The 20,062-nt window shown below is 32.5% G+C and overlaps 1 protein-coding gene, 1 long non-coding RNA gene and 1 pseudogene across 5 annotated transcripts; 1 reads left to right on the top strand and 2 right to left on the bottom strand.

The window, feature by feature from the left end:
* Positions 1-1,383: 1,383 nt before the first annotated feature.
* Positions 1,384-4,133, bottom strand: LOC131638529 (uncharacterized). 4 transcript variants are annotated; one of them, XR_009294705.1, is made up of 7 exons: positions 3,865-4,133; positions 3,739-3,770; positions 2,689-2,892; positions 2,418-2,508; positions 2,168-2,282; positions 1,886-2,080; positions 1,384-1,775 (listed from the first exon to the last, which is right to left on the bottom strand). It is a non-coding gene; the product is annotated as an uncharacterized LOC131638529 (long non-coding RNA). The 4 variants fall into 4 exon arrangements; XR_009294704.1 differs by having other exon boundaries at positions 1,886-2,282; positions 2,689-3,587; XR_009294702.1 differs by having other exon boundaries at positions 1,886-2,282.
* Positions 4,134-4,483: 350 nt separating this feature from the next.
* Positions 4,484-8,950, top strand: LOC131638532 (sulfoquinovosyl transferase SQD2-like). Its single transcript, XM_058909091.1, has 11 exons — positions 4,484-5,000; positions 6,527-6,593; positions 6,697-6,767; positions 6,938-7,055; positions 7,173-7,246; positions 7,492-7,547; positions 7,625-7,708; positions 7,854-7,941; positions 8,016-8,093; positions 8,172-8,228; positions 8,310-8,950. The coding sequence occupies exons 1-11, from the start codon at positions 4,654-4,656 to the stop codon at positions 8,803-8,805; spliced, it is 1,536 nt and encodes a 511-aa protein (XP_058765074.1). The 5' UTR covers positions 4,484-4,653; the 3' UTR covers positions 8,806-8,950.
* Positions 8,951-9,748: 798 nt separating this feature from the next.
* Positions 9,749-11,447, bottom strand: LOC131638533 (putative UDP-rhamnose:rhamnosyltransferase 1; annotated as a pseudogene).
* Between the last annotated feature and the right edge of the window lie 8,615 nt (positions 11,448-20,062).

Here is a 20,062-nt window from a genome sequence, read left to right as displayed (position 1 = left end):
TAAAAACATTTGAATTAACAATACATTTTTTATCTATATAAAAATTGGCTCAAGAAAATATATGTTATAGTATTTGTAATTATATATCTGTCATATGTTATTTTTTTAAATTTTTAAATTTATAAATATTCTTTGTTAAAGAATATGGACTAAAATATTTATAAATATTTATAAATATATAATAATTAAATATAATTAAAATCAATTATACAACATATTTGAGAGAGAAAAATCAATTATTTTATCTATACCCATTCAATAAAATAAATATAAATAATTTTAAAACACAATAGAGAGAGAAAAATAAAAAACATATTCAAATTAAAATAAGTGTTAACATAAACAAATATTACAAAAATAATACTAATGTTTAAAAAAATTTATTGTTTACGATACTATTTAGTTAGTTTTAAAACATACAAGATAGTTTTAATACTATTTATATCACTTTTATTACAAAATATTGCTGTTACACTTTAAGTTAGCAAGAAAATATAAAGATTATTAGTAAAATAATATGAAAGTGTATTTAATTTAAATTAAATGGTATAAAAAACATGTTTTTAGTTTGTAATAATACCGTATTTAATATGATTTTAATTATATATATAATTAAAATTATATATGTGAAAAATTACAGATTCATTTAAAATTAAGATTTTTTTGATAACCTATTTAATTAAATTTTTATCTTGGTGAGAGTGGTATATTATTATTCCAATGTTAATTAACACAAATTATATTTACATATGTTATAAATTATTTTTTATTAATAAAATAAATAGAAAAGAAATTAATCAAGTGAAGATCACTAATGATAAAAAGACTGAAATTGTTTGATTTGTTAAACCTACTTAAAGTTTGTTTTTCTGTTGAAACAAAACAATGGTATGAACATAAATTAAAATTAATTTTTCAAAATTAACTACTAAATTAAATAGAAGTAAATCACCGTTTATGATACGAACACAAATGATAAAAATAAAAAATATGCGTTCTTGTTTTTGCCCGTAATAACATTTTAATATTGATTTTTTTACAGATGAAATTTAAAAGATAAGAATTAATAAAAAAAGTTAGTATTTTTATATGAGATAAAATTATATTTTAATATTATTTTTCTTTATTGAATCTAAGCTTATAATTTAGTAAAATTAAGTAAATAAAAAGATTATGAAATACTATTTATCAATATGACATCTAAACAAATTCATATATCTTAATGTATCTCACAACAAGAAAGCAATATAAAATTGATAGATAAATGAGGTGAGCGTAGAAAATTAAATTTGATATCAATTTCATTAAATGTTTGATATCACATTTATCAATTTATGTTCTAAATAATTCAATGAAATTAAATGGTTGAAAAATACACTTTATTGTTATATTCCTACACCAGACCAACACATCTAAATAATCAATGACATATTTATATCCTACCCACAAAATATTATTAAGCTCTATTTATACTGAATGCAAACTCTGAACTCGAAAAATCCACCTAATCTGATAACTCAACCTCTTTGATCAAATGTTTCAGAAATATTATCATACAAAAACCATGTAAATCATCTGAAACAAACTTATTAATATTCTATTTTACTGGTAATTGATAAGCCGATAAGAACCTATTCAGGTAGTTCACCAATAAGCAAAAACTAAGGGAAAGCCTCCTTTTACTCCATGACTAAGTCCATACATACACATTTTCCACCAATTCCTGGCATTTCCGCACCAACTTGGGTTCAACTACCTGCAACCCAATCATAAGCCTGCATCCAATACAAAAGAATCGATTCAGCCGTCAACATTTTTAGTCCAAAGCATGCTATGAAGTTTCTCAAAATAAATGCAGCTAACAGTCACACACCGAACATGTTACCTGCATAAGCCAAAATTCAAGAATCACAAACCAAATGCCATCACATACAATTCAGCTCAAACCAATAGCAAAACCATGAACCCAACCCTGTATTCTTACCAAACATCTCACAACCAACAGCCCACTGCACAATTCAAAGGCCCCGCACTTCAAAACCGTAACTCCAGCTAACAATGCCGACATAAGTTGTCAAATCTGCACTACATCAGGATGATACTACACCAACATTTATATATTAAAGTGAAAAGGTAACTGCTGTTGTATCCATAAAATGTTACTTACCTGCTGCAACAAAAGTATCCTCTTTATAGAATCCAATGTCATTAAATCCAACAAATTGTTGAAATGCCATTTTGTGTCCATTTTATGGGATGTTGTTCAGTATAAAATTGTTTAGCTGCAACATCGAAGAAAAAGTTAGGAGACAAATGCGACAAATTTTCATTTCTATGTAGAAACAATATGTAAACACTATGAATTACAAATGTAAACACTATCAGTTATAAATTTGTGACAGGTTTCGTATTCATACGGCATATAGAAGCTGAGCTTTGCGGAACCATGATAGTTCTTCATGTAGAAAGCTTTGAAAGACATGTTCTTTCTTCGTTTCAATATTATATCTGCATCCAAAGAACAATTCAATATTGGATGCAATTTCATGAAAGAAAAATTGAATAAGGTGATGGTAAAATGATATACTGAAATGTTATATCGGTTAGTTTAACAAAATCAAATGGAAAAAAATGGAAACCAATGAAATATTGAATAATTTGATTGTAAAATCTTTCTTGGATTTATACTTTTAATACATGGAAGTATATCACATTCGCCGAGTCTGTCTTCATGCAATGTGCGTAAATTAGTCCAACTCCACCAGCTTCCTTCATTGGAAGTGCTGCAGAAGCAATATCTTGTTGATTCGATACTGAAAAGCATAGAACAATTTTGCCTACTGCCTTTGTTTTATCCATACCATGTTAAATGCTTTGAGGATACCAACATTGCTGCAGTGTCCAACGGAAACGTCTCATTAAACTTTGTAGATAGCCAAACAAACTTTTTATAAAATATAATTAAATATCCATAATCAACCAAACAAATCATTAGAATTAAATTAATGAAATTTCAAAATTGAAAATCACAAACAAATCATTAGAATTAAATTAATGAAATTTCAAAATTGAAAATCACTAAATCTTGAACAACTCGGTGTCTGTTCTGAAGGAAACACCTAGTACATACTTTAGCCAAACAGGAAATCTTCTGCATACAAAACAAAATATGTTATCTTTGAGTAAAATCTTTATCTTTGACAATCCTTCATAGTTTTAGTGATACCCACAAAATCATCAAACCTAATCCCAAATATTGGGGGTTTAAACATATTAACTGCCCTTTTGCTCCCTCTACCCACCGAGACAGAAAAGCTCAATTATGCTCAAACATGAGGATTAGATAAAATGAAAGTAACATCTAATAGTTGTCTACAAATATTCACTACACCTGTTTCAATATACCACTCTGATTTCAATATACAAACACATATTTTAAAATACTTTTCCCAAATTTGTATTATATGTGAATTCATAAAAATAATAGACCCAAAAAGAGAAATTTATTGTAACCCAGACATAAAATAAAGATTGAAATCATATCTTTCCTGCAGCTAACTTCTGGATCCTAGAGACAAATTTTCCACCTTCATTTACAAATAGATAATATGTTTGTTAATTAATAAAACAATCATAGAAAAAAACCTAATCTAATAATTTGCAAAAATAAAACAATCAAAGAAAAAATTTAAACTTTGAGATAAATACATTTCATGAGTTTCAACAAATCAACCCCACCTAATGTTGTCTTCATCTTGTTCCTTCTTAACCTACATAAGACCATGTTAGTAATTGAACTAACAACAACATCAAGGAGAAGAATAACATAAGGGTAAGAAACTGAGAAATGCATAGTTTACGTACCTTCGTCGGAAACCACGTTATCACATTCAGCCGCCGGTAGATTCTGATTCCATCTTTCTATTTTTCTGTTTTCAACTTATTTTTGGTGTTTATCTTTTGTCTCTCTTAGTTGTGAAAGTAACGAAGATGCATTTATAAAAATAGATGAAGATGTGTTTGTCTTTAGAAGAGAAGAAGAAAAAGAAGGTGGTACATATGTGTGAAAAAGAAGAACAGAGGAAGAGAGAGAAAGAAGAAAAAATTTGGTGGAGGAAGAAAGAGAAAGGGTTTTGAAAATTAAAAGTGATGTGATGATGTAAACGTGAAAAAACATCAAAAGTAGGTTTGCATTGGTTGGTTTGGAAACAAAAAGACCTATGTGACATCAGCTTTTTATTTATTCCTAACAATCAAAGGCAAAATTCAATAATTATGTAGTTGCAATGGAACAAAGTGACATCATTGGTTGGAAAAAGTAAATTTTGGACAACAAATACCCCTATTTTATACACATGACAGATATAGAAGGCAAGGACATAGTGGTGTTTTCCACAACAATTTCCTTTCTTATATTATAGATAATTAATTTTTTTTTTCTTTTCATCCGTGGATTATTTATCCTTCTTCTATCATTCAATTGCAACAATTGATTTACATAATCAAAAACGAGAAAAACGCATATTCCAAAAGAATCCACCCCCAATAAACTCCCATATTCATTCGCACTGTCCTTTCCCACTTCGTTGGATTCTCTATCGCTAATCGAATTGATTCTATCCAAATTCTCAAACCCGTTCCTTCCTTCTGAACATGAACACTACATCTCTCTCTATAAACCCTTCTCTTCCTTCATCTTCATCACGTTCTTCACACCCTTCAATCACCTCTCTTTCATTTCAACGTTTTTCACCATTACGACCAAAACCCATTACTCTTTCTTGTAGAAAAACTCAATTACGCTATTTTCAAGGGCTAAAAACTGTTAAGGGTAGAAAAAGTTTGGTGCTTGAAGCTACAAACATGTATAAAACAGAGGTTGGTTCTCATGATGAAGAGGATAAGGAAGAGGGTGGTTCTTCTAGCTTGGTTGACTCTGAAAATATGAGGAGTTCAAAGCCTCGGAGAATTGCTCTCTTTGTTGAACCTTCTCCGTTTGCGTAAGACCCCTTTTTTGTTTTTGCTTTGTTCTTCATTTTGAACTCTATTATCTAATGCTTTATTGAATGTGCTATTTATGTTTGTTGTTGAAATTGAAACATCAGTGCTATTGTTTTGATTGTTTTAGCAAGAATCATTTCAAAATCAGTTTTTGACAAGCAGAACCAAACACAATGCACATAGAGATATCATATGACAAATTTTAAAGTTATAGGACAAGATGCTACAATGATGCACATGAATATATAATCAAAACACATAGTTGATTTGGAAGGTGAACATAAGTAGTTGTAGTAATTATGATATATTATATAGTTAAGAATCAACATTAGAATAAAGAAAGTGATTGTAATGGAGATGATGATGTTGCGTAGGATTTGGATAAGACTAGACATGATAAGATTAGCAATGACAATATTAGAATGTTGTGGTAGCATCTATTGTAGAAAAGATGGTGAAAAATAGACTTAGGTGGTTTAGACATGTAGATAGAAAAATTGTAGATTTTGTGATAAGAAGAGTAGATTAGATGAAGGGAAGTCAAACAACTAGAGGTTGAGGAATACCTAAAAAGACTAAAAGATAAGTTACTAAGAAAGATCTCGAGATTAAAGATTTGGATAGAAACATGATCGTGGATAGAACATTATGGCAAAAGTTGATCCATGTAGGCTGTAGCCGACCACACTTAGTGAGATAAGGCTTGGTTGTTGTTGTTGTTGTTGTTGTTGTTGTTGTAATCTAGGTTGTTGATAGTGTGTTATAGCGCTATAGCGTAGCAGTACGGAACCTCGGCACCACGCTTTTAGGCTGCTAACCGCTATGCGCAATAGCAGAAATAGCGGCAGTTATTTGTGAAGTCGTGGTGGTGATATAGCAGCGCTATAGCGGTTTATAGACCGCTATTGTGAAGATGAGGGCAATATTGTAAGTTTGAATTTTTTTCCAAGGCAAATTGGTATTTTCCCGTTTTATTTGACTAATATAAAGACATTATGTATGTTGTTGGAACTTATTTTAAGTATTTATGTATTCATGTTAAGTATTTAACTTGGTTTCTAAAGCTCACAATAGCGGTCATCCCGCTATCTGCTATGCCGCTATAGCATTTTGGGGGTCCGGCGCAACGTGCCGCTATCCGAGATTAACAACCTAGGTTGTAATTTATATTTTTGCTTTGGAAGTGTCACTTGTGTTGCTTACTTAATTATTGTTATAGTACAGTCTAAATTGTTATACAGGTTCATTCAATAAATAAAAGTAGTAAATTGTAAAGTACTGCTATGATCCTAGGAGTATTATAGTGTTTGTGTTTCCTTGATTCTAATCTTCCTTTGCCATTGAGTAGTTAATCTACCAAGTTTTCTAGTTTCTGCATGCATTGCAATCCAAATGAAATCAAACTGAAATTGGCACTACTCATATGTCATTCTTTGAAAGATGTGTCATGTAAGGTGTACAAGAATAAAGATACTTATCTTCATTTTTAACAGAATATCTGTTCTTGGACATGTCTATTTTGCAGATATGTCTCAGGATACAAAAACCGGTTTCAGAATTTTATCAAATGCCTTCGTGAAATGGGAGATGAGGTAACTTTTCAACTTGATTTGTATCAAAGTTTCCGGTTATTTATCATATTTTTTTCTTTTACATTGCATTCTAACTACTTGTGTTTATTTGTTTGTTATATAGGTGATGGTTGTGACAACACATAAAGGAGTGCCTCGGGAATTTTACGGAGCCAAAGTAATAGGATCTTGGAGGTTCTGTTTAAGTTTCTTAACTCATATCTCTTTATCATCTCATTGCTTTAATTGTAATTGTAAATTAAAGTCTTAATCACCATAATCAGAAGATTTGGTTTGCTTATTCACGTATTTTCGAACAACTACACTAATACTTATCATTTCCCAAACTCAAATCGGAAATTCAGCTTTCCGCTCCCATGGTATCAGAATGTACCCCTCTCTTTGGCACTTAGTCCAAGAATAATTTCAGAGGTAGCTCGGTTTAAGCCTGACATAATACATGCATCATCACCAGGCATAATGGTACTTGGTCTGTAATTCTTATATCTCCTTATTTATTAAACTTTGCTGTCAATGACGATAACGTAGGCGTGAATACTAAATTGTTATGTTGCATGTCTGATACTACCTTATTTTCAGGTTTTTGGTGCTCTTATCATTGCTAAACTTTTGTGTGTTCCAATTGTCATGTCTTATCATACCCATGTACCAGTGTAAGTTTCAGTCCGATTTCAATTTTTCTAAATGTATTCACCGTTTTAGATTGCATAGCTCTTACGGTTACGATTATTCTAATATGACAATATGATGTCTGATCTGGTCTATATTAAATCATGTGCTGCTTATGTCTTATTTAAACACAAGTATCGTGTGTTCTCTGTTTGCATTTTTCGCAACATTTTACTTTTAAACAGGTTGTTGTTCCAATAGCTTATGGATAACCTTATATTGTCTCCAGGTACATTCCAAGATATACCTTTAGTTGGCTTGTGATACCTATGTGGTGGGTCATAAGTATGTAAACTTAACTACTTTTTCATATTTGGACTACGTATTTATGAGCATGACATAAATTTTGATGTTTCATGTAGAATTTCTTCACCGAGCAGCTGACCTGACATTGGTGCCATCTGTTGCCATTGCGAGGGATCTTCAAGTGGCAAGAGTGACAGCAGGTGAACATAAAACCCCTTTATCCAGTCTTTTTAATCTTATCTATGCTTAGTTGGTGACATAGTCTAAATATACACAATTCTCAGCACGCCTTTTGTTAGTGTAGAAAAATTTAGAGTCTGATCTGTTTCTCTTGTTGATATCCAGCTAACAAGATCCGACTTTGGAACAAAGGTGTTGATTCTGAAAGTTTCCATCCTCGATACCGTTCGCATGAAATGCGATTAAGGCTAAGGTTTGAACCTTCAGTCGTTTTTTCCTGTTATTTACATGTTTTGGTAATAATTGGTTTTCATCTTATTTTTACAGCAACGGTGAACCTGAGAAACCCTTGATAGTTCATGTTGGACGGCTTGGAGTCGAAAAGAGTTTAGATTTTCTAAAAGGGTAAAGAACTTTATCTTGCAATTTTCTTAACATATGAATTTATCCCGCCTTTGACACCCGAACCACATGGTTTTGTAGGGTCATGGATAAGCTTCCCGAAGCTCGAATTGCTTTCGTTGGAGATGGACCATACAGGTGACTTATTATAATACAATCCATCTCGAAATGCTTTCATTGCTTTTAACTAATAGATATCTATGAGTTCTTAACTACCAGGGTGGAGCTAGAAAAATTGTTTGAAGGAATGCCTGTGGTATTCACAGGAATGTTAGGAGGCGAAGAACTCTCTCAAGCATACGCTAGTGGAGATGTATTCGTCATGCCTTCAGAGTCCGAAACACTTGGATTCGTTGTTTTAGAAGCCATGTCTTCAGGGTTACCTGTGGTGGCCGCACGTGCCGGAGGCATTCCCGATATAATCCCGGCAGACCAAGAAGGTAAAACCGGCTATCTCTACAATCCAGGTGATCTTGAAGATTGTTTGAATAGATTGAAGCCTCTTTTGTTTGATAAAGAGTTGAGAGAAACCATAGGAAAAGCTGCCCGTGATGAGATGGAGAAATTTGACTGGAAGGCAGCCACTCGAAAGGTTCGCAATGAGCAATATAATGCTGCGATTTGGTTTTGGCGCAAGAAAAGGGCAGTGCTATTTAGACCCTTACAATGGATTACTAAACGTGTTTTCCGATCGCCACAAGTCAATTATAGATAATGTGAATAAATTTTCCATAATTAGGAGTTAGGATTGTTCCTTGACTGTAATGCAGTAATTTTTCTGAATATAACGAAGCTTACATTACAGGAGCTTAATGCAAAAAATAAACCGTTTCAAACAAAATTTAAAACTTTCATTTGAATTTTAAGACCCCCTAGAGCTTAAACTCAAATTTTGAATACGGCGAGTGATCTCGACCACCAATACGGTATTGTATTCATTAACCAACAAGTTACTCACAAACTGCAGTAAACAATCACAGTCATTTCTAACTAAATTGTCTGAAATCGATCATAGTTGATTGAAATCAATCATAGTTGATTGAAGTTGATTTTAAGACCACAAAGGTAGCAAACTCGTATTAGGGCTGGAATTCATGAGGGCTGGAATTCATGAACCACCACCGCCAGACCAAACAACCTAAAATCCTTTAATGCAGGGGAGACAAGTTAAACCTTGAAACATGCAAATCTCCACAGATTTGGAACCAAATAATCAGAGAGTCAAGGCTACAAGTATTAAAACCATTGAAGAACAATGAATAGGATGAAAAATTGAAATGTAACAATAATCGGCGCCGAAAAAGTCCCAAAACCACACCAAACCGAAACTCTCAAACATCAGCAAAATGAAACCAAAACCACTGTCGTGGAGGAAAGGAGAACGTCGAAAAAGGAGGAAATCAAACCCAAAAAAAAAGAATCATCGTCGAGAACGAAGACCGCCGGAGCTACTGTGAAAAACTAACGGCAACATGGCCACCGGAAAACTTGGTACGAGATGGTGTGGGTAGCAATCACCGACCGTCACACCTGCTGTTACATTTTAAGATAATACAGATACTCCTTGAGTTTCTAGACTAGTTTCCTTGATATTCTAAGGATTTAAATCTGTAGAAAGCACTGAATGAAAAAGCTTAAATTGCACATTGAAAAGGCAGCATGGAACAAAGTAACAAACATCTATTTCTATTTCAATGCATCAATTAGAAAAACAGCATCATCCAGGATGACATTACAGAAATGAAACAAACACTTGTGCCTACCAGCACCATCCATGATGACATTACAAGTTACAACAATGAAACAAAATAAAACAAACATTTTTGCCTATGATTCTGTCCTAGGTAATGTTTAAGACAGAAAGAAAGAGCAAAGGAACCTTAAGTGCTAATGCTTAGAGGCAAGGACATTGAGCTCAACATAATCAACAAATTCATCTAAATATTTTTGGTTCAACTCCTTGTCTCCAACTATCTTGATCATCTCTTCAGCTTTACTTCTATAACTCTTTCCTTCCTCCTTTATCATCACTGATCTCAATGCCTTAGCCACTGAATCCCTATTGAATTTTCCTTCATTTCTCTCTACCTTTACTCACACCATCTTATCATCCATAACTCTAGCATTTACACCTTGTTCATCTTGAAAAGGTAACATAATGAGTGGACACCCAACTTGAAGACTCTCAATCACTGAACTCCAACCACAATGTGTCAAGAATCCTCCAATTGACTCATGTGCTAAGATTCTCAACTGTGGTGCCCACTTATTCCAAATCAATCCATTCTTATTTGAGTCATTCTCAACAACCCAATCATGTTTATCTTTGTTCTTCACTATCCAAAGAAAGGGAAAACTAGACAATTCCAATCCTTTAGCAATCTCAGTAAACTCTTCATCACTTAATGTCACTTCACTTCCAAATGCAACATAAACCACTGACTGTTTTTCCTGTTTATCCAACCACTTTTGGATTGTATCCCAATTTTCATCCGTTTTCTCTTCACTGAATTCTAGTGAAGGTGGCAATAATCCAATTGGAATCACTTTTTTCTTGCATATATTTTCAAGTGATTTTAAAGATTCACCCTCAATCTCCATGCAACTTCTTATAGCAATAAATTCAGCACCAGAAAGAGTTTCTTTCATTCTAAACATGTCGGGAACACCAGATTCATTTTGTTCAAAATGGCTACCAGATTGAATATTGTCCCCTCGAAGTAAGAGTGCCGCTCCATAAGACATAACCAGTGCAGTAAAAGTTGAGAAATAGATGCTTAAGACGCCAAGCTTTGATGTTATTGGTGGTAACCAATAAGGAGCAAAGTCATATATGATACAATCAGGAGTGGATGTTTCCAAAAATTTCGTCAAAGGTTGTTGAAGACCATCAAATGCTTTCTTGAGATATGGAACAATATGTGTTGGAATGTCCATAGCGGCTTCTGCATTTTCGGGTAGTTGATCTATATGTGGAAGTGGGAGTTCTACAAATTTGATGAAAGGCTGTAAAGTAGGAGGAAGTTGAGGGAGGCGTTTGACGTTTCTAGGTGTGGAAACGAATGAAATTTTGTGACCCTTTTGAGCAATGAGTTTGGAAAGATGAAAGAATGGAATTATATGACCAAAAGCAAGCCATGGGAAAACAGCAATGTGAAGGAACTTCTTAGGCTGATCTTCCATTGGTGTGTAAGATATGGTGGTATATAACATGATTTGATTTTATAGACACAAAATGAGTCGATTAATATTTGGTTTGGGCAGTAGTAGAAGGACATTGGTGATAATGCGCGGCACGTGATGTTGGATTAATAATTGGATTACTAATCAGTGTAACCAGAGACAGTGGCAATAATGACTCTCTATCTTATCTTAAGTGAATCAAAGTAGTTCTTCCGGGGGACATCACTAGAAGAGGTTGGGGTCCATCACATTAGAGTACAATTCGAGTAACAGTTTGTTAGTATTCATCAATATGCAGTGTATTTATCTTAACAACTCTAAGTAAAGTTAAGTTAATCTTCAAAGATAGTACTGCATTGTGGTCATATTTAAATGGATGGGGTTGAACCCTATTACAACAGTTTTGGGATTCTTTAGGGTCTCTTTGGTTCAAATGAGTTGGACTTGGAGGGAAGGAGAAGAATTTTAATAGAGAGAAGGGAAGGGAAGAGATTTTTGTAAATTATATAGAAAATTTCTTTATCCACCTCCCTATGGGTGGTCACCTCCTGCGAAAAACCAAAACTACCCCTGCTTCGGAAGTTCATTTCCGAAAGCGTGTTTTTTTAAAAAAATTGACTTACTTCGGAAGTTCATTTCCGAAACAATTATTTCGGAAGTTCACTTCCGAAATACTGCGATTTCTGCAGATTTATCAAAACACTCCCCCTCCCCCAATCATTTACCCTAAATCAAAACAAAAAGTGGCAGAGGCGAAAATTTGTGCAAACAGAATTCCAAAGCTGCATCAAGGCTCCAATCACACTGCTAAACAACATTCAAAAGCCCTCAATCCTAACACTTTGTAAGTTTTGAAATTTTTCGATCTATTATTCAAATGCATGTTATTTAGGGTTTTAATTGCATAAATGATATATGGCTAGGTTGTTAGTAGTATTTAGGTTGTTTAGAAGCATTTTGATTTGGTTTGAAGGTCGATTTAGGGGTCTGCCATGGAAGTTGCAGGAAATTGCATCGCAGGGGGTGTTTCGGAAGTTCATTTCCGAAAACACCTCCATCCCAGTTTTCGGAAATGAACTTCCGAAATATATCAGAAGTTCAAATTTTTTTGTTTTTTATTTTGTCTCGCATATTAATCGATTTCAATTGTTTACAGGAACATGTCTTCTAGAGAGGGCGCTAAGGGAAGAAAGGATTCTTCAAAGAAAGAGGTGAAAGAGGTGAAGGAGGTGAAGGAGGTGAAGGAGAAGAAGAAGGTTTCGACCGGCTCTACTTCTCGTTCCCAGGGGGCCCGGGCCCCGGATGCTCAAGCTGAGTCTTCAGGCGTGAGAGTCGTGATCAACGCTGATGGTTCTGAGACTGAGTGGGATGAGGATTGGTATAATTATCTTCATTCGGAGGAGTTCGCTCGTCGGGAATAATAACGTGTTTTTTTTGTTTGATGTGTATTTTGTAACGCTCGTCGGGCAGAATAACATGTTTTTGTTTTGTTTTGTTCTGATTTCGGATTGTATCGCACAATGTATTTGTATTGGATTTATCATGTTAGTTTTTGGAAGTGGTAACTGGGGTCGGAACATATGACGGATGAGGTGGATGTCTGGAGGAAGTAGAACTGGAGATACGTCCACCACGAGACAAAGTAGCCAATCAATGTAAGCTATAGTTTATGATTATCATCTGGGGAGGTCATTTCTAAAAAATCAAGATTAAAAATAATAAGATTTTTTTTCCAATTTTTTGTAATGACGTCCCCTGATGATAATGATAAATTATAGCTTACATTGATTGGCTCCTTTGTCTCGCGGTGGACGTACCTCCGGGTCTTCTTCCTCCGGACATCCACCTCCTCCGTCATATGTTTCGGCTCCGGTTACACCTCCTCCGTCATTTGTTACTTTCAGTTGTACGTATTTTTATTAAAATAATAAATAAACCTTTTGAAATTTGGAAGCCTTTTTTTCTCCCCACCACTCTCTCATCCCCACCTACCCGTGTTTAACAATATGTAACTTTAATTTTATGTAATATTATCGTTGTAATTTTCACCCGATTAAATAAAGCGAATTGTTCATTTTCTTCTGTCCAGACCTATTTTCGGAAGTGCATTTCCGAATTCCTCCAAGGGGGGTGCGCTCGGAGATGAACTTCCGAAACACCACATTTTCTGAAAAGTGACTTTATTTCGGAGATGCATCTCCGAAATCAATATTTTATATTAAAAAAAACACGTTTTCGGAAGTTCATTTCCGAAAACACCTTTTTCAAGAAAAAAAAGTACTGTTTCGGAAATGAACTTCCGAAACAAGGGGTATTGTGGTAAATTCACCGGAGGTGGCCAAGAAGGTTGGGAGGTGGGTGAAGAAATTCTCATTATATATATAATATATAATTGATTCAAAAGAGGGGAGGAGAGAGATTTCAATTAAAAATATGTTTGCTTCACAAGGGAAAGAGAGAGATTTTATTAATAACTTACATTCCTATCTTTATCCTTATGATATCTTAGGAAATAAGATGCCACCTCCCAAAGTTTCTATCTTTATCCTTTTGATATATGAGGAATTAACATGTCACCCTCCAAATTATACATGCCACCCCCAAGCCTATGAAAAGACTAAATTGTCCAACCAATTTTTATTACATATTCACAAACTTACAAGGAGAATCAAAATTTTTAAATTTTTTGACGATACCGGAAATTTTGAAGGCGTACCGAAAATTTAGCGAAAAACAAAATTTACGGTATATTTTGTAAAATTTCCGGTATATTGTACCGGAAATTTAAAAATTTATGGTATTTGCTACCGGAAATTTAAAATTTCTGATATTTCGTACCGGAAATTTTACAATTTTCGATATTATTATTTACCAATATAATTACCGAAAATTTTGAAATTTCCGGTTCCTATTATAATGACAGGAAATTTTGAAATTTCAAGGTGACAAATGATTCGGGACCATCTGGAATCTTGGTTTCAACAGCAAGGTTGCAGCCATTAAAATACACTGCTATATTAATCAAATACTGAGGAAGAGGCATTTGTTGAGATATGTTATCCAATAATCCTAAGACCCTTATTTATACAAATGGTGATGCATTCTAGACCACACATATGTGTCGGTGCAATAAGGACCTTTCAAAAGTGTCGGCAAAATCTCAACCGTTAGCAAAACCTAATATTAAAACATACCGGAAATTTCAGTTATAATGAAATTTCTGGTACTGCCCATAAATTTGAAATTTCTGATACTGGCTAGAAATTTGAAATTTCCGGTATACTGGAAATTTCAAATACACTACCGGAAATTGGTAGGGTGTACCGAAAATTTCGTCCAGAAATTCTTTGAATCTCTTCAGGGGTAAAAGTGGAATAAGAAAATGGGGAGTGACATGTATAATTTGGGGGGTGGCATGGTAATTCCTCATGATATCTTTATGATCTTATATAAGTTATATGATATTCAAAGTATAAAAATTGGGAAATACTTTTTTTTATAATAAAATATGCATAAAATAATTAAACATAAATTTTTTAATGTTGATTGATTAAAAAAGTTTTAACTTAGCACATACGGTTAAAAAATTGAATAGATTTGATTCAAATTAAACTATGTGTTAATAATAACTTTTAAATCGTGATGAACCATCTAACAAAATAAATACGTAAAATAATTTATACTAAAAAAACAAAATGACTGGTTTAAAATTTTATATAAAAGTAATATAATATAATTAAAAAACAAAATATTTTTTTTTAAGAAAAGACAAAAAATACCAAGATTATAATTTACATAAAGTATAAAAATATAAAAATAATTTCAAGGTTCAGAGTAATTAAAATAAATTGATGGAAGCAATAGAAAAAAATATTAAAAAGAGAGACAATAACATAAAAATTTATAATTTTGAAATATTAAAATAAAACTAAGAATGTTTTTAGTAAATGTAATTATTTTTTAAATATAAAAAATCACATTCTCTCATCTCCTTCAAATCCTTCTGATTTGAGGGACGCAAAAACTATGATTTGGAGGGATTTTGCTCCCCTCCTTAAATTTGAACCAAATACATTTAATATGATATATTCTCTCTTCTCTCCTCCCCTTCGTCAACTCTAAATCAAACACACCCTTAGTATCCAAAGGATTTTGAGCCAGGTTTCATGTTATTTGTTATGCATAATAATCTAGTTATCCTTTTTTATTAAATCAATGATGGTCCGATTGATTATAAATAAGAGGTTTTTTATGGATCTGATTGGATATGAGGAGAAATATAGAAGAGAGAAAGAGGAGAGAAATAGAGGAGATCAATTTGATGTAATGTTTGATATAAGAGAGAAGGAAGAGAAATAGTGAAGAGAGAATAATAATGATTTAAGAAATTGACAATATAGTTCTTATTTTTAAAAAAAAATCATTCTCATCATATTTTTTTGTCAAAAAATTATTTATTATATAATTTATTTATTATATAATTTATTTATTATAATATATTTTTAAATAAATTAAATAGGAGATTTGAAAAAAAAGAAGTTGAAACTTTCAATTAAAAATAATAAGTAATTATAAAAATTGAAAGTTAAACGTTGTTTTAATAAAATGAAACAAAGTCTATTTCTTATCCAAAATAAATATGTTTTTTTCCTCTGTTATGTTAAAAAAAGTTATCTCTTTATTATTTTAAAGATGTGAGACATCTATCATATAAGAAAAGTTGGTGTTGTTTAAAAACCTTAATTGCCCGTTTTTTTTACTAATCCTCCACGTGGCTATGCTTACCATTAAGCATGAATATTTCCTTTGTTTCAATGTTATATTAATTATGTTTTTTAATAAATAAAATTTCTCTTAAAACTTAGTCAAACCAACTCTCTACATATAAGGAAGGTGGTTATTATTTCTCCTTCACAATTTTCACACACTCATCACCCACGACCAATTCTTTTTCCCATGACTCATTAAGTGTGTGACGGTTTGTCTTTCTTTTTCCCTCGTAACAGGCTTCTGTTTCCATTTTCTTCTTCTTGTTTCAGAAACAACCTCCTCCAACAAAGAAGACGCGGTCTCAACTCATATTTTTGAGGTATCGCTTTTCACTTATAGTGAATGTGCTGATCTAAATGTGAAATAGTTCTGTGGTGCTTTTTAGATTTGTGATATCAAAGAAGATCCATTTGGTTTTTAACTTCACTCTTTTTTGTTTAACATGTTCTTTAGGTTTCATCTATGGGTTTCTAACTTCTTTCGTCATTAACAGCAACAAAGGATTTGGGTAAAATAGAAAGGTATGATTATGTGAGAAAACAGAAGAATCGGGAAAGTGAGGGTTTTAAATTTGTTGGTCTTGATAATTAAAATAGGATAATTTATGGGTAGGGTTTTTAGAATAGAAATAGAATTTCATGATTTTGAGTGATGATATATAATCTTTTGGTATTGTGATGGGTGATTTTTAGTGTTGATTATGTTTATGGTGTCGTGTTTCCAGTGTCGATATTAATTTGATTTTTTATTTTTTAGAATATTTGATGTTTAGATTTTTGGCTATGATATCAGACTTGATGTGAACTTTTTAGCTCTGATATATGATTTTTGATCTTTGGAGTGATGATACATGACTATAAGTATCTTTATAGTGATGATTATAATTTATCATAACTCTGGTGTGGTGGCGGCAACGCGTTTTCGGACATGGAGGATGATAGATTGTAAATGCACTACTGCTGAAATTGGTACGCTTCATCATGATTGTAAATGCACATCTTTCCAATACAATTGGTACTTTGTGCCTTACTTTCATCGATTATAACATTCAATAACAGAAAATTGGATAATTTTGAATTTTTACGATGATTCTAATGCTAACTTTTATATGTATCTTGTCAGGAAATCTTAATAATACTCTAGGACTTCTGAAAAATAACTGTTAATCAACTCCGATAGTGGATTCCACTACTGCTACAGAAGGAAATACCTTCAAGGAAAATGTAGTTTGACTGGTAAAGTCTCTAGAAAACTAATATTATATAATATCTAAATTTTAATTTTAAAGACACCCTTTTGCAACAGTTAGAGGTTATGCTATTGCTAACTTCCCATATTTTAAATGCATCTATCAACCATTGTTCATATGTTTCCAGAGCTTGATCGATATTTGCATTTGCAGGTTGATAAAGCTTGTATTCACTATGAAAATCTCGCATTGACATCAGCTTGTGAGCCTATTCTGGAGATTGGTAATGTTGGTAATTCCTAACGTGTAAATTAGATCTTTTACTTAGATATATCATTTTGGTTAGAATTATGGAAAGAGCTCAAAAAACAAGAAAATCTCATACTGATCCAACAATTTCATCTCCTGGTTCAAATCTTGAGGTAATTAATAAGAGGCCCTTTGAAGCTTTGATCATTATTTTTTTTAGAATAATAGAAACTGGGTTATTAGCGAGGCATGCCTTGGCTTTTCTCTTTACTTTGTTCAACAATGAATAGTTTGCAAGTTTATTTGGTTCTTGTACTTATGAATCTTATGCAGGTCAATAAAGCATTTTTAGACTTGGCATGTGAGAGACAAAGTTGTAGATAATTAAATTTCCTTCAAATTGAGCTTTGGAGGGAAATTTTCTGATGTTTCATGTAAAAGTTATGGCTGGTCAAAGTTCAGTTGACTTTAGGTAAAAAAAAAACCTAATTTAGAAACTTTAGGTTTTGTTGATTTCAGAACTTTCCTTGATGAATCATGATCAATCCTTGATCAAATGATGAATGATACTTCAAAATAAGGATGTTGACAAAAAATCAGGAATTTTGACTGTACTTTGACCACAGTTGACTTTTAGGTCAAAATGGTCGACTGTTGACTTTCTGAGCAATTGACTGAGCAATCCTTGGAATTGAAGCTTGAATTTTGTCATGGTGATAGTTTGAAACATCATAAGTCATATGAAACCCTTTGGAGATCTTGATTCATTAATTTTCTTCAGAGAATTCAAAACCCTAGTTCATTGAGGTCTCTACATAGGAGAGTGTGTCCTTGAGTTTTGAACTTTTGAAAAGTGAAATGAGGTGGGCAAATTTTGGGGTATGACACTGTTCATTTGACTCAAATTACAAATGCTCTTGACTCGAATCTAGTAACTCATTTTCACCTATTTTTGTGCGTAATCTCCAACACATAAATTATTTTGTCACATTATTTTCAAAAAGAAATTTCGTAATCAACATTGTGATTTTGTAAAATCAACAACCTCTCAGTTTTTTTAAAACTCAAAAACTCTTGCAAACATAATTTCTTAATTCTTCAACCTCTAGTTTTATTTCAGATCTTGATCATGGAGATTTGAATTTGTTGAACGAAATATGTCTTAAAAATAACTGTTCTTGAAGATTTGGTAAAGATTATCAAGAAGGTCGCAAGATTATCTTTTGTTGTGTATGATAATGACAAATTCCAGTGAAAAGAATGAGGTTCTTCTCTCCAGGTTGACCTTGGTATTTCTATGTGGAAGTCTATAGATAGGATACAAGCTCTTCTCTATCTTCAAACAATTCATCGCTTAAGAATTGAGTGAGATCAAGGGTGATTATCACACACGAAGACTTGGAGTAGATTGGTTAAATTAGAAAATTTAAGTAGCGAAAATTGAGTAAAGATTTTGCAGAAGGGTTTTTTCTTCTGAAAAACCCTAAATAGACTTAAAAAAACGGAACAATATAGTGGGGAGATAGAGTCTAACCCAATAAAATAAAATATTAAAACAAATATGAATTCAGAGATAGACATCCAAACATCATGTGAACAATCTAGCAAATCACCTACAGAGTGAAATCAAATTGCAAAAAAAAAATAATGATTTTTCGATTTTGAATACGACAAATGAACTCAACCACCAACATGGTAACTAGTTTATTAACCAACAACTTACTCACAAAATGCAGTAATCAACGCGAACTGTCTGAAATCAATCACAATTGAGTGACGTGAATATTAAGACTACATAGGTAAAAAATTCGAATCAGAGCTAGAATCCACAAACCACCGTAGTCTAAACAAAGTAAATTTTTAAATCTGCAAATCTCAACAAATCTAGAATTATACAGAGAATCCAATTCATAAAAGTCAACGTACCTACACTGGAGTAGATGAAGGTATAAGCATCAAAACCATTGAAGAACAGTGAAGAGGATGAAAACAGGAATGTAACAGTAATGGGCTTCGAAAGTGTCCCAAAACCACACCAAAGTGAAACTCTCAAACCTCAGCAAAACAAAATAAAACCACCATCACACCACCTGATGTTTAATTTTGCTGTTATATTTTAAGAGAAAAGAAGGCTTGTATTTCATGTAAAAAACTGACTGCTACTTCTGTTCTGCAGTTGTAACAATTTTGGACACTTTTAACACTGTACTTCCACTGGTGGAAGACTTGCTTTAAAACTGCACATAACACTTTTTACATTATACTTCCACTGGTGGATATCTTACTTTAAAACTGTACTTTTTACTTTCTTGTTGAAAATGAAAATACAAACAAGTCTTTATATAGACCTAAAAGACTTCTGCTATACTAGGAAATTAAAACAAATAAATACTCTTAATATGCAACAATCTCTTGACTTTTCCACTACAAAAACTCTTGTCCTTTCAACTACAAGAGACTCTTTATTTTTCACTAACTTATCAATAAAAACCCACTTAATAACATTAAAGTTTATTCAACAAAATTCCCCTGTAAACTTAATTGTTTCTTCTATCCATCATGCCTATCATTTTCTTGCCTC

This window comes from Vicia villosa, unplaced genomic scaffold (assembly GCF_029867415.1).
Source record: "Vicia villosa cultivar HV-30 ecotype Madison, WI unplaced genomic scaffold, Vvil1.0 ctg.002326F_1_1, whole genome shotgun sequence".
Taxonomy (NCBI): domain Eukaryota; kingdom Viridiplantae; phylum Streptophyta; class Magnoliopsida; order Fabales; family Fabaceae; genus Vicia; species Vicia villosa.
The sequence above is the reverse complement of the archived record's forward strand: the minus strand, read 5'-3'. Positions and strand labels throughout refer to the sequence as shown.

What these genes read in the sequence shown, in the direction of transcription:
- LOC131638532 (XM_058909091.1), top strand. Translation starts at nt 4,654, where the DNA reads ATGAACACTACATCTCTCTCTATAAACCCTTCTCTTCCTTCATCTTCA. An exon ending in AAAGTAATAGGATCTTGGAG is followed by an intron (nt 6,768 to 6,937) that starts GTTCTGTTTAAG and finishes TCGGAAATTCAG; the next exon opens with CTTTCCGCTCCCATGGTATC. An exon ending in ACCTATGTGGTGGGTCATAA is followed by an intron (nt 7,548 to 7,624) that starts GTATGTAAACTT and finishes TGTTTCATGTAG; the next exon opens with AATTTCTTCACCGAGCAGCT.